This window comes from Chelonoidis abingdonii, chromosome 7 (genome assembly GCF_003597395.2).
Source record: "Chelonoidis abingdonii isolate Lonesome George chromosome 7, CheloAbing_2.0, whole genome shotgun sequence".
In the NCBI taxonomy this organism is placed as follows: domain Eukaryota; kingdom Metazoa; phylum Chordata; order Testudines; family Testudinidae; genus Chelonoidis; species Chelonoidis abingdonii.
The window spans coordinates 103,230,950-103,242,142 of NC_133775.1; the positions used below are offsets into that span (position 1 = coordinate 103,230,950).

At 39.1% G+C, this 11,193-nt stretch overlaps 1 protein-coding gene across 4 annotated transcripts in view; it reads left to right on the plus strand.

Annotated features, from left to right (window-relative positions):
- Positions 1-10,401, plus strand: part of CNOT6 (CCR4-NOT transcription complex subunit 6) — a 49,561-nt gene extending 39,160 nt beyond the window's left edge. For all 4 annotated transcript variants that reach the window (XM_032802309.2, XM_032802317.2, XM_032802333.2 and 1 more), the window contains 3 exons: positions 625-855; positions 2,961-3,163; positions 6,071-10,401. In XM_032802309.2, the coding sequence (XP_032658200.1) occupies positions 625-855; positions 2,961-3,163; positions 6,071-6,283 (647 nt within the window). In that variant the 3' untranslated portion in view covers positions 6,284-10,401. The remainder of the gene's footprint in view (positions 1-624; positions 856-2,960; positions 3,164-6,070) is intronic.
- Positions 10,402-11,193: the final 792 nt, after the last annotated feature.

Below are 11,193 nucleotides of genomic sequence, written 5' to 3' on the forward strand. Positions count from 1 at the left end.
TCTACTATCTACACAATATACATAGACATAAAATGTAAAAACTTAAATATCTTAGAAACAGTAGCCAATCAGTTGTTTTAATTGTCATATTTGAATTCAGCACATCAGAATACATAATAAATATCACATTTTATCTCTGAAGCAGATAGCTTCTCAAAAATAGTAGACCAGTGTAATGGAGAAAATACTGTAATTTAAAAAATAATATACTGTGCATTGGTTTTCTACATGATTATGTATTAATAGTAATGGCATTTCCAAACTTGCAGAATTTAATTGTACCATCTCATTCTTGTTTTTGGTCCTTCATCGGATGTTAGCTCGGTGTCGGAAGTATCTGTAACCAGTTAAATTGCGACTGCACAGCCAATAAAGGAAACCCTCTTACTTTCTTGTCAATAAAGAAATAGGTTTAGCTTAAAACTTTTTAAAAATCCCTTCCAGTGACATTCCCCACACACCCACGTGCTTCTATTTTAAGGTTGGCCAAACTTAGCATCAACCCTGTTTCAAATCTGTCACTTCATAAAAATCATTTTTTGGTTATAATACAAGCCATCTAGTAGTCATTAGCTGTATCTGTTGCAGAAACAGCAACGATAAATATTTCACTTCCAATTTTAGCTGGAAAGCCACAACTTGGGATGGAGAAGCAGCTAGTTCTTGTAGCTAATGCACATATGCACTGGGACCCTGAGTATTCTGATGTGAAGCTGGTTCAGACTATGATGTTCCTCTCTGAAGTAAAGAACATTATTGATAAAGCCTCTCGTAACCTCAAACCTGGACTTTCGGGAGAACTGGGAACCATTCCACTTGTACTGTGTGCAGATCTCAATTCTCTGCCAGATTCTGGTAAGAACAGCAAGTTTATTTTTTTAGAACAAAATGTAAGAGGTTTATGAATTGAAATTCAAACGTCTTCCTTTTTAAAAGAAAATATTTTCAGTGTAAAAACATAAGATGCATGAGATTTTAAGATAAAAAAAGTATTGTGTCTAGTAGGGAGTCAAGAGATGATAAAACTACTCCATTATAGTCCTAGAGGGATTCTGCCCCACTGCATGTGCGCAGAATTCATGTCCTCCTGCAGATTTCTTTGCATCCCCACAGAAAATAATGGGAAAGCAAAGGGAAACCACAAAAGCGGTCACATGCCCCTCCCCAGCAGCACAGGTGTGTGGTTTCTGGCACCCTGAGCAGATGGCAGAGAGGTAAATCACTGTGCGGGGAGAAGGGGCTTGAGACACCCCAACTGGTGCCAGGTCAGACCCATCCTGTGTCTGTCCAACTCCAGTGCATACAGACCTACCCATACCCAGACAGCCCCCCGCCACCGATGCCCCGCACCCTATTGAGCCTCACCACACCCTCACCACCTCCCGCCCTCCGTGCCCTACCACCCCTGCACCTGCTTCTCCACAGCCCCACCTGCTTACCTGGGGCTGGGGATGCCCTAGCTGGTGGCTCCTCCCCTGTGCTGGGGGTGGGGGAAGAGTACACTTCCCCTGTATGGCGTAGCCAGGGCCAGGGCTGGGTCAGATCCACCCCCGGAAACCTTCCCTGGCTTCCTCCTGACCCCATCATCTTCAGCTGTCAAGAGAGGGGTCACTGTATGGGGAGCTGCTCTCCTATTCGCCCAACCCTTGTGCATCCAGACACACACCCCCATACCAAGCCTCCCCACATGGAACCCCCTGGACCTGCTAAGCTCCACCATTTTAAAATATTGTATACAGAATTTTTAATTTTTTGGCACAGAATTCCCTCAGTAATTTCATCTGTGACCTTATTGACTATAGGGTACTAAATATCTCTTACCTCTAATTGAAAGCTTTATTATGTTTCCCATAGCAATATAACACTTTAAAAGTGTGAGATTGTAAATTCTCCTGCTTAAAATAATCTCCACAGAACCCTACTTTCTGCTGCTTAAGCAGTCCAGAACCATTGAAATATAAACCTTCAGATACTTCATGTACAATGCACATGCTAGCAAATGCATGATAATATTGGACCCTTCCTTTCTTCTACTTGCTAATGTATAGAGTTTTTCCAACCTTAAGGACACCCTCTGATCTTTGCGTGCTTTTTAGTTAACGTTTTATGGGTGAGATTCTGTCTGACCCTTGGGAGATATACACACACAAGGAAAAGTGCCCAAGGAACCTTTCTTCTCTCCTGTTGTTTCCTTGGGCATCGGCCAGTCATTAATAAGCCTGACTTTCTCTGAAGATGCTCAGCATCCACAACGCCAGCAGAAGTCGGTGGGAGCTGTAGGTGCTGAGGACCTCTGTGAACCTGGTCTAGCATGGCTAGGGAAGGCAAGGAGGGTATCATTGCCAATGGCTAGTGCAACAAGTAGTGCTTACCTCAAGCAGGAACAAGGATGGTGCCAAATATCTGCCTTGGAGCAGAGTCCCAAATCTCAAGAGGTAATATGTCAATTGGCATCAAGCTTTCAGACCTGTTTTCAATCTGTCTTCAGAAAAGTCATTCCTCTCACTTTGAGGGTAACCTAGTTGTGTCATCAGTCTGTTGATTAGTGAGAGCTGAGGGGCAGGCTGAGAAACTGCAACAAGGCTACTTTCAGTGGTGAAGCAGGGATGGAATTTGAGCACCAACAGAAAGTATGGGTGAGAGGAAGCTGCTCATTGCCTTTTGCCGATGTTTTTTACTTTTTCAGTCACCTTGGATCTTGTTTAATCTTGTAGATAATTCTGTCAAAGAGTGTGCCTTTAATTGACTGATGCTTGCTCTTAGTGTACGGCATGGCACTAAAATAGAAAGTCTTTGAATATGTTATAGAAGTTATATTGACTGTATGCATTTAACTTGTTGCTTGTTTAAGGTCCAGACACAATCATTGAATGAAAGTAGCAGTTTGTTTGCATAAACCTATTAACTAAATGCGTAAGTTCATACCCCTTTCCCCCCCCCCCCCATGCCCTTCTTAATAGGTGTTGTTGAATATTTGAGCACTGGTGGCGTGGAAACAAACCATAAAGATTTTAAGGAACTGAGATACAATGAAAGTCTTACCAACTTTAGTTGTAATGGGAAAAATGGAACAACGAATGGAAGGATTACGCATGGTTTCAAGTTGAAGAGTGCCTATGAGAATGGCCTAATGCCTTACACAAATTACACATTTGACTTCAAGGTGAGAATTTTGCTATGTTTTAGCAGGGTTCCCAAACTTTTTTTCCCTGAGGCCCACATGTGCAGGTGCAATAGGCACTGCGGCCTACTATTCACACAAGTCCGTCAGGGGGAGGGGCCCTTGGGGAGTGCACAGTCCCTCGCCTTAGCAGGAACCAGGGCCAGCAATAGGATGAAGGGGCCAGAAAGGTGCCATAGCCAGCTCTCCCCCTCTCCTTCTCCTCCCCCCCCCCCCGACACCCTCTGCCTCAGTAGCCTGTTGAGTGCTATGAGCTGGTCACCTGGCATCCTTGCCCCCATCACCCACCCTGGCATGCCTTGCAGGCACACCTTGCCAGGGAACAACGGAAGGGCTCGGGAGCTGCCAGTGCTGGGCAGGTGCTCAGGTCGGGCCTGGCCATTACCTTGTCGGTTCTGATCATGGCATCCAGGCAGAAACAGAGTGGCACCACCAAGCCCTGGTCCTTGGAGGCAGGGGGATGGGGGGAAAGGGGTTGCAGGGCCAATGTTCCAAGGGGTCCAACAGCCCCAGATCGTGGGGTGTGGTAGCTTGGAGTGGGAAGAGCCATGAACCCTCCAGCCTCCCTGGGGTTGCCGCCTCTGATGGTTAGTTTTACAAACTTACATTTAAAAATACAATGAACCAGAAATCACTAATTCTTTCATCATAATAGAAATCACAATTACTGTTTCCTATTTGCAAGTAATAATTTCTTGGGTCTTGGATGTTTGTTCTTTTTTATAAACAGGAAGCACCGTTAGGGTGTTATGGGACATATTTTTTAATTATCCCAACTAACTAAAAGGAGAACATGGGGTGTTTAATCGTCTGAATGAAACCATGTTATTAAATAACTGCCCACTTCTCTGCATTGTTCCCCTGCTTTGTTGCAATGTGGAAAATTATCAACACTTCCTTACTCAGGGAAAGCAAAGATGGTTCTCTTCAACTCTGATGTGGCTTGAGACCCCTCGGTTGAGCATTTATTGAATGTTTTACATACAAGCCTTTTAAGTTTCTCCATTCTTGGAGCAGAAGCAACAGCAATACCTTATCCCTAACAAAATAAGAATGTGTGGTTGAGCATTGGGGCCTTCTGGTAATTTCCTTGCCTTGCTCCTAACAATTCATGGAGAAATGGTGACAATAATTAGTAAGAATCATTTTTAACTAATATTCCCTTACGTAGTTTAAGGGATGTGTTTCTTGGTGATAAGAAACATAAGAACGGCCATACTGGGTCAGACCAATGGTCCATCTAGCCCAGTGTCCTATCTTCCAACAGTGGCCAATGCCAGAGCTTTAGAGTGAATGAACAGAACAGGTATTCATCAAGTATCCTCTGTCATGCATTCCCAGATTCTGGCAAACAGAGGTTAGGGATACTTCAGAGCATGGTTTTGCATTCCTGCCCATCCTGGCTAATAGCCATTGATGGACCTATCCTCCATGAGTTTACCTATTTCTTTTTTGAACCCTATTATAGTCTTGGCCTTCACAACATCCTCCGGCAAAGAGTTCCACAGATTGACTGTGTGTTATGTGAAAAAATACTTTTGTTTGTTTTTAAACCGGCTGCCTATTAATTTCATTTGGTGACCCTTAGTTCTTGTGTTATGAGGAGTAAATAACACTTCATTATTTACTTTCTCCACCCAGTCATGATTTTATAGACCTCTATTGTATTCCCCCACTTAGTCATCTCTTTTCCAAGGTGAAAAGTCCCAGTCTTAATAATCTCTCCTCATGTGGAAACTGTTCCATACCCCTAATCATTTTTGTCCTTTTCTGCACCTTTTCCAGTTCCAATATATCTTTTGAGATAGGGCGACCAGATCTGCACGCAGTATTGGAGATATAGACATACCATGAATTTATATAGCGGCAATATATTTTCTGTCTTATCATCTGTCCCTTTCCTAATGATCCCATTATTAGGCTGCATTGTTTCCCTGCTTTGAATATGACTGCAGTTTTACCTAGAGACAATAGGAACAATTGTCTTTGAGACAAATTAAGAACAAAATCCTTGTTATAGAAAATAGCGTGACACTAGTGTATTACTTCTAATCAAAAGATATTTGATGATATTCTAGAGAGAGATTAGAAGCCCTTGGTGCTATAGGAAGGTATCAAGTGTCTAATTGTAATAGTTGGCTAATGCTGGATAACTGGAAACATTCTGAATTTGAATTGGAATAGCAGAGCAATGACTAATAATTGTGTTGTATCCTTAATTTCGTTATCGCTAAATTCTTGTCCCACTAACATCAGAAGGAGTTTCGTCATTGATGTTAATGAGACCTGTATTTAGCTCTTAATGCCAAATGAAAGCAATGAAGAGCCTGTAGCAATAGTCATTCGCAATGTCTTAAACAAAACATTAATAAGAAGTAGCCAACCTCTTCCTCTCCAACATACTGATTATCACAACACATTATGGCAAAACGGCACTGAAGACTGCACAGGTCAGTTTCAAGACCCTCATCCTAAGGTGGCGGTTCCAATTTCAGTGTTTTAAAATGCAGTCTGCAAGAGCAAGGAAGGAGAAGAGTACTCTCCCCAGAGACTAATCACCTCCAGATCTGTAATGGTTTGGAAGTCCCTCTTAAACAAGTGGGTGGGGGATGTCTGAAATGAAATTACCACAAAAAGGAAAGGAGAAGTCACCGAGGTCCCAGTAGACACTAGTCTTCCCTGAACCATAGTGGGCAACTCTTAGAACAGACCATAAAGGGGAGACAGAAGTAGTGGAGCAAACTGTACCACAGGGAAGAGATAGTGCCACTTCCTAGCTATTTGGCTTCGAATAAGTATCTGAAAAGGTATCTGTAATACTGTACTTAAATGTTGTCATTTGGCCAAAGGATGGTACACTAAAACACTTCTTTTCCCTTCCTATTTCAGGGTATTATTGACTACATCTTCTACTCTAAACCTCAGCTGAATATACTTGGCATTCTTGGACCTTTGGATCATCATTGGTTAATAGAGAACAATATAAGTGGCTGTCCACACCCACTCATCCCTTCGGACCACTTCTCACTTTTTGCACAACTGGAGCTTTTGCTGCCTTTCCTGCCCCCGGTAAATGGAATCCATCTCCCTGGCAGGAGGTAGTCAAGTACAACTTAGAGGGCAACCTCAGTCTAACTTGTAAAATTGTAAAATCTGAATATAGAGGAGTGAGGTATGGCCAACAGGGATTTTTTCTTAATGATCTTAATTTTAAATCTAATTATTTGATAAAGACATAGTAAAAGCCAGGTGCTATCAACAGACACAATTCTGAGCCCAGTGTACTTTATATACTGTTAAACAGGAATTGGTGCATATGCACTTTTCTTTAATTTGTTACAATTAATCATCCTGTTTCTTCTCTATCCAACATAACACATTCATGCCTTGAAATAGAGAATTGTTATACAATATATTCTCTTTGCACAGATATCTGTAGCACTACTTTTTTGAGGCCAGTAGTAACATCAAGAACATTCTTCCGTACTTCACTCCCTCCTTTTTCAGACTTGCTTGTAAAATATAGAATTTGAATTTAGCCTTTATTGATTGTATATGAACAACAGAAGACCTGATTTATGAGATTTTGTACTTTAAAAAAATCAGATTTGGAAAATGATTGTATTGTAAACTAAGGCTAAATTTTTATCTGTTTTCATGTGTTATAAAGGCCAGCTTGTAAAAGAAGTTGCAACAGGCTTTCTCTGCTAATGATTTGCACTTGTTAGGGTTTTGTTAGCCCTTTTGTACTACTTTTATTTTCAGTTGAGAACATCGCTTTTTAAATCTAAATCTGTAAAATATTGGCAAATTTCTTAACTAAATATATGCATTTGTCTTTTTCATTTAAAAAGAAAAACCATAAAGTTCTCACAGAACAGACAAACTAAGCAGTGAATGATGAGTAGGTCTGTATGGACTGAAAGTTGTTGTTGATGTGTGTGCATTCTAATATTTTTATCTCTGATTTTTGAAGTAAAATTAGGGATGCTTGTGTACAGCTTCTTAATTTTTATTTTAAATGCTATTTGTCCTATCTGCACTGTGCCTGCTTAAATTTGTTCTCAACTAGCACTGCCTGTGCATGCAGAGAAAATCTGTGCATCCTCTTTTATATTTTTTAAATAATGTTAACACTTGTGAAAATTTTATGAAGATACTTTTGTATAAGCTGTGGCATCTTTATTTCCTCTTGAAGCATTGGATACACACTTTTTGAACATGTTCAGATTATGAGTACACAGTTCATAGCTTCTAATACCTAAGCACTGCTTCTTTCAGTGTCATCGCACAGTGCTATTTTTTTCACAAAGAAATACTATCATGTGAATCCTTTTCAGTTTAAGTGTGTTCCTCAGTCTCAGAGACCGTATCATTCCTTGAAGAAAAAAATTACATTTTCTGTTTATGAAGCAGTGTAAATTAGATACATTTTCAGTACAGGTTCCTAAGATAATTCTTCAGATCATTTTTAAAGTGACCAAGTCATATTTTAAAGTGTCAAGCAAGACTGAAGTTAAATAGTGTACCTTCATAGTGCCATTAGTGTCATAAAGCCAAGTATAAAACACCTAATGAATTTAACTTGGACTAATAAAAGGGAGAATTTATCCGCTCCTCCTTAACTAATACACTTTCAAAAATCAATGTAATTAAAAGAGAGAGAAAGGAAGCTTGGTCTAACTGCTTTTGTTTCAACTGCAGGCAGGGAAGCAAAAGGACATTGAGCACTACGAAAAACTTCTGAATATTATAAATTTTTGTATAGAGAATGAGTTAGGTAATAATGATTCAAAATTTTATTAAGAGAAAATTGTCAGCACTTAAATGTGCTAAAACCATTCTGTTTTAAAATAGAAATAAAATTACAAATAGTTCTGATCTACAAAATGTGTGTTTTAAATTTCAGTAGGAAAAGTCTTGATCTTGAATCCTTGTCTGGGACCTGATTTTGTTGTTTTGTTTTTTTGTTGTGCAAACACCAAACATGTCCAATTTATAATCAGTACATTGAAATGCTGGTAGTATTGATGTAGTAGATTTAATGCTTAGTGTTATTTTTTTCTGTTTGTTTGTTTTTTTATTTTGTTTTTTGTAAAGTGTGAATAAAAGGTGTTTTACCCATGTTTCCTTAACAACGTGTTGATAATGTGCATCATGACAATTTCCAGTGATGATGAGCCAATTTAGCTTGTCAAACTGAGCAAACCTATTTTTTTTTTCCTGATCTGGATTATATAATAAGTCCAGAAAGCTTTACGGAAGGGGAAGGGAAGCACTTACTCATTTTGTATTTCTGGGAAATAATTTACTTTAATACATGCTGGAGCTTGAGTGCACTCGTTTAGATTCAAAAGGTTTGAGCTTTACACAATACCTTTTCACCTGTATTTGGTAGTTTTTTAGCTATATTTGAATTTATGGCAGCCTATTAAAACATTATGGCTCTTTTGTGTGTTGAAGACACAATTGCTCTTCCCTGGACACACTGCAGTCTATGGGTCAGTTTGAACGACTTTTCTCCATCTTTTAGACTAATCCTGTAGGGTCTGATCTAAAGCCCACTGAATGTAGTGAAGAGATTCCTACTGACTTCAGTGGGTTTTGAGTCAGACGCTAAGGCTACGTCTACATTACCGCATACTTTGGCATAACTTATGTCGCTAGAGGTGTGAATAAACCACCGCCCGAGTAAGTTACACCGAAATAAGCGCTCGTGTGCACAGCACTATGTCATTAGCTTCTGCCATTCATGGAGGTGGTTTTATTATACTGACGGGAGACCTCTCTCCCATTGGTTAGAGCGTCTTCCCCAGACACACTGCAGCGGTGCAGCTGCATTGGTACAGCTGTGCCATTGCGGCATTGAACATGTAGACATCCCTAAAAACTTTGTCTCTGAAGCCTACTGAAGGAGAAATTTTTTAACATATGGGAAGAGATCAGATGCGCCAATACGGGACTGATGTAAACTTGTTAAATTTAAAATATTTTCCTGTGTTAAACTAATCTCACTCAAATGTCACAGTTTTCAATTGCAACATAAACAAAATAATGCAATAAACCATCTTTATTTACAAAATGCAACATCTTTGCATCATAAACTCTGACATAAAATGGTTACTTGCAATACTTTTAAGGTGGCTTTAGATGTTGCCATAATGTACCTTCAGTGTTGTTGTAAAAGTACGTAACATAAAAATCATAGAACACTGGGTTGAGGTGTTTCATTCAAGTTAGACCAGATATTTTGGGGCCATCTTTTTTGACCATTTGGTGAAAATCTCAAGTATGGTTTGCCACAACTTTGGTAATTATTTACACGTACAAAAGAATTCTGTGCATCTAAATTTAATTTGGGGTATACTTTAAAGAAGTGGAAACAAATACAAAACATTGATATACAGATTGCAATTTTAACATTTATCAGAAGTAGGCAAAGAAAAACCACTAGGAGATGTTTGTAATTATTTTGTCCCTTCGGTGACTTCAACAAATTAAATATGGCTAGCATTTTGACAATAAAACTGATTTTGAGTTAAGAATACAGTTGCATACATCTCTGGTCTAATTCTAACAAAAGAGATTGTAAGTTCTTCTACGATGCAAGCTTAGAAAAGTAGCTTAAGGTATCAAATTTGCATTTTAGCCATGCAGCAAAAAAAAACAAAAACCCCACATAAAAAACAATAATTACAGCCCCATTTAAAAGAAACAAATCACACTGTAAAACTTATGACTGTTTCAATTTACTTCTTAATTAGTCCTTTTTCATCCAGCCTTATACAGTATTTTTAGTATATGTTAACTGCTATTCTTTTTTGTTTGCATAAATTTTGACACTTAAATGTCTTGGTATGTTTAAGTAGTGTCTAAAATAGAAGAATATCTTAGTCTTTTATTCACAGTACTTCTGTATAAAGTGTAATGCACTGGACTAACTCTTGTTTACCATTCATTTAACAAAAACCAGCACATTATCTGCACTAAGCTCAAAGAATGTTGCATTTGTCAATAGGCAGCTCTTCAATAAGATAAAGGGGGAAACTGAATATGGTCTGATGGTAAACAAGGGCTTTTACTGTTCTCTTCAGTGGAACTTTCTTCTTGGTCAAATTTTAACTAGCTAGTATTATATTTATATACAGGGTCTTCTTTTTTTCTTTACCAATGTATTTTCCTACTCATAGCTGACCAATAAATTCAATATCTGTTTCAAACGTTTTTGCAGTGTAATTTATGTTTAACATTTTTATTTATAAATGCTTCATAACGTTGTATGAATAGTTAAAGGAAATTTAGAATAGTTGGAACACAAAACTGAAAAATACAGGAAACTTTACAATCCTGTAGAGACTTTTGTATTGTAATTCGACAAGCTAGACACTGATTCACATCTTTTACGCTGGAGATTCACAAATCAAAGCCATGAATACCAACTCCGCCAGACTTAGTGGAAATTCAACTCCAGATCAGAACTCTGAAGCTTGCCCCTGACTCTGAGAGGCTGCACCACAACCCCATATCTCAACACCACGCCATTTTAAAACAGTTCAGATTAAACAAGACAGATTAGGCCAGTAATGCAGTAAGCGGTAGCATACAAAAGAACTACAGGGATGTGTCTGTCAGCCAAGTGCAGTAGGCATAAAGAATTCGTGTAAACATTGAGTTGGGTCTCTACTGCTACAGTCACCACAGACCCATTTCTGCTTTGGCTTCCTCTCTCCATCCTTTTGGCATAGCTGAGGGCAAAAATAATCACCAGCAGAAGTTGTTTGTTTGGGTTGGATTTTGTTGGTTGGTTGGTTTGGTTTGTGCCTCAGGAGGCATCAAGCAGCAGCAGCAGCACCAAATGTATCTGTTTTAAGCCTGCAACATGAGTGATAGTGTCCTTGGAAAGAGCAACAAATTGCCCAAAATACAATAATATGCTCACACCACTGAGCCTGTACAGTTTGCAAGATTTTGGTGCTATGAATGAGAACTTTAACCAGGCAATTTCCCTTAGG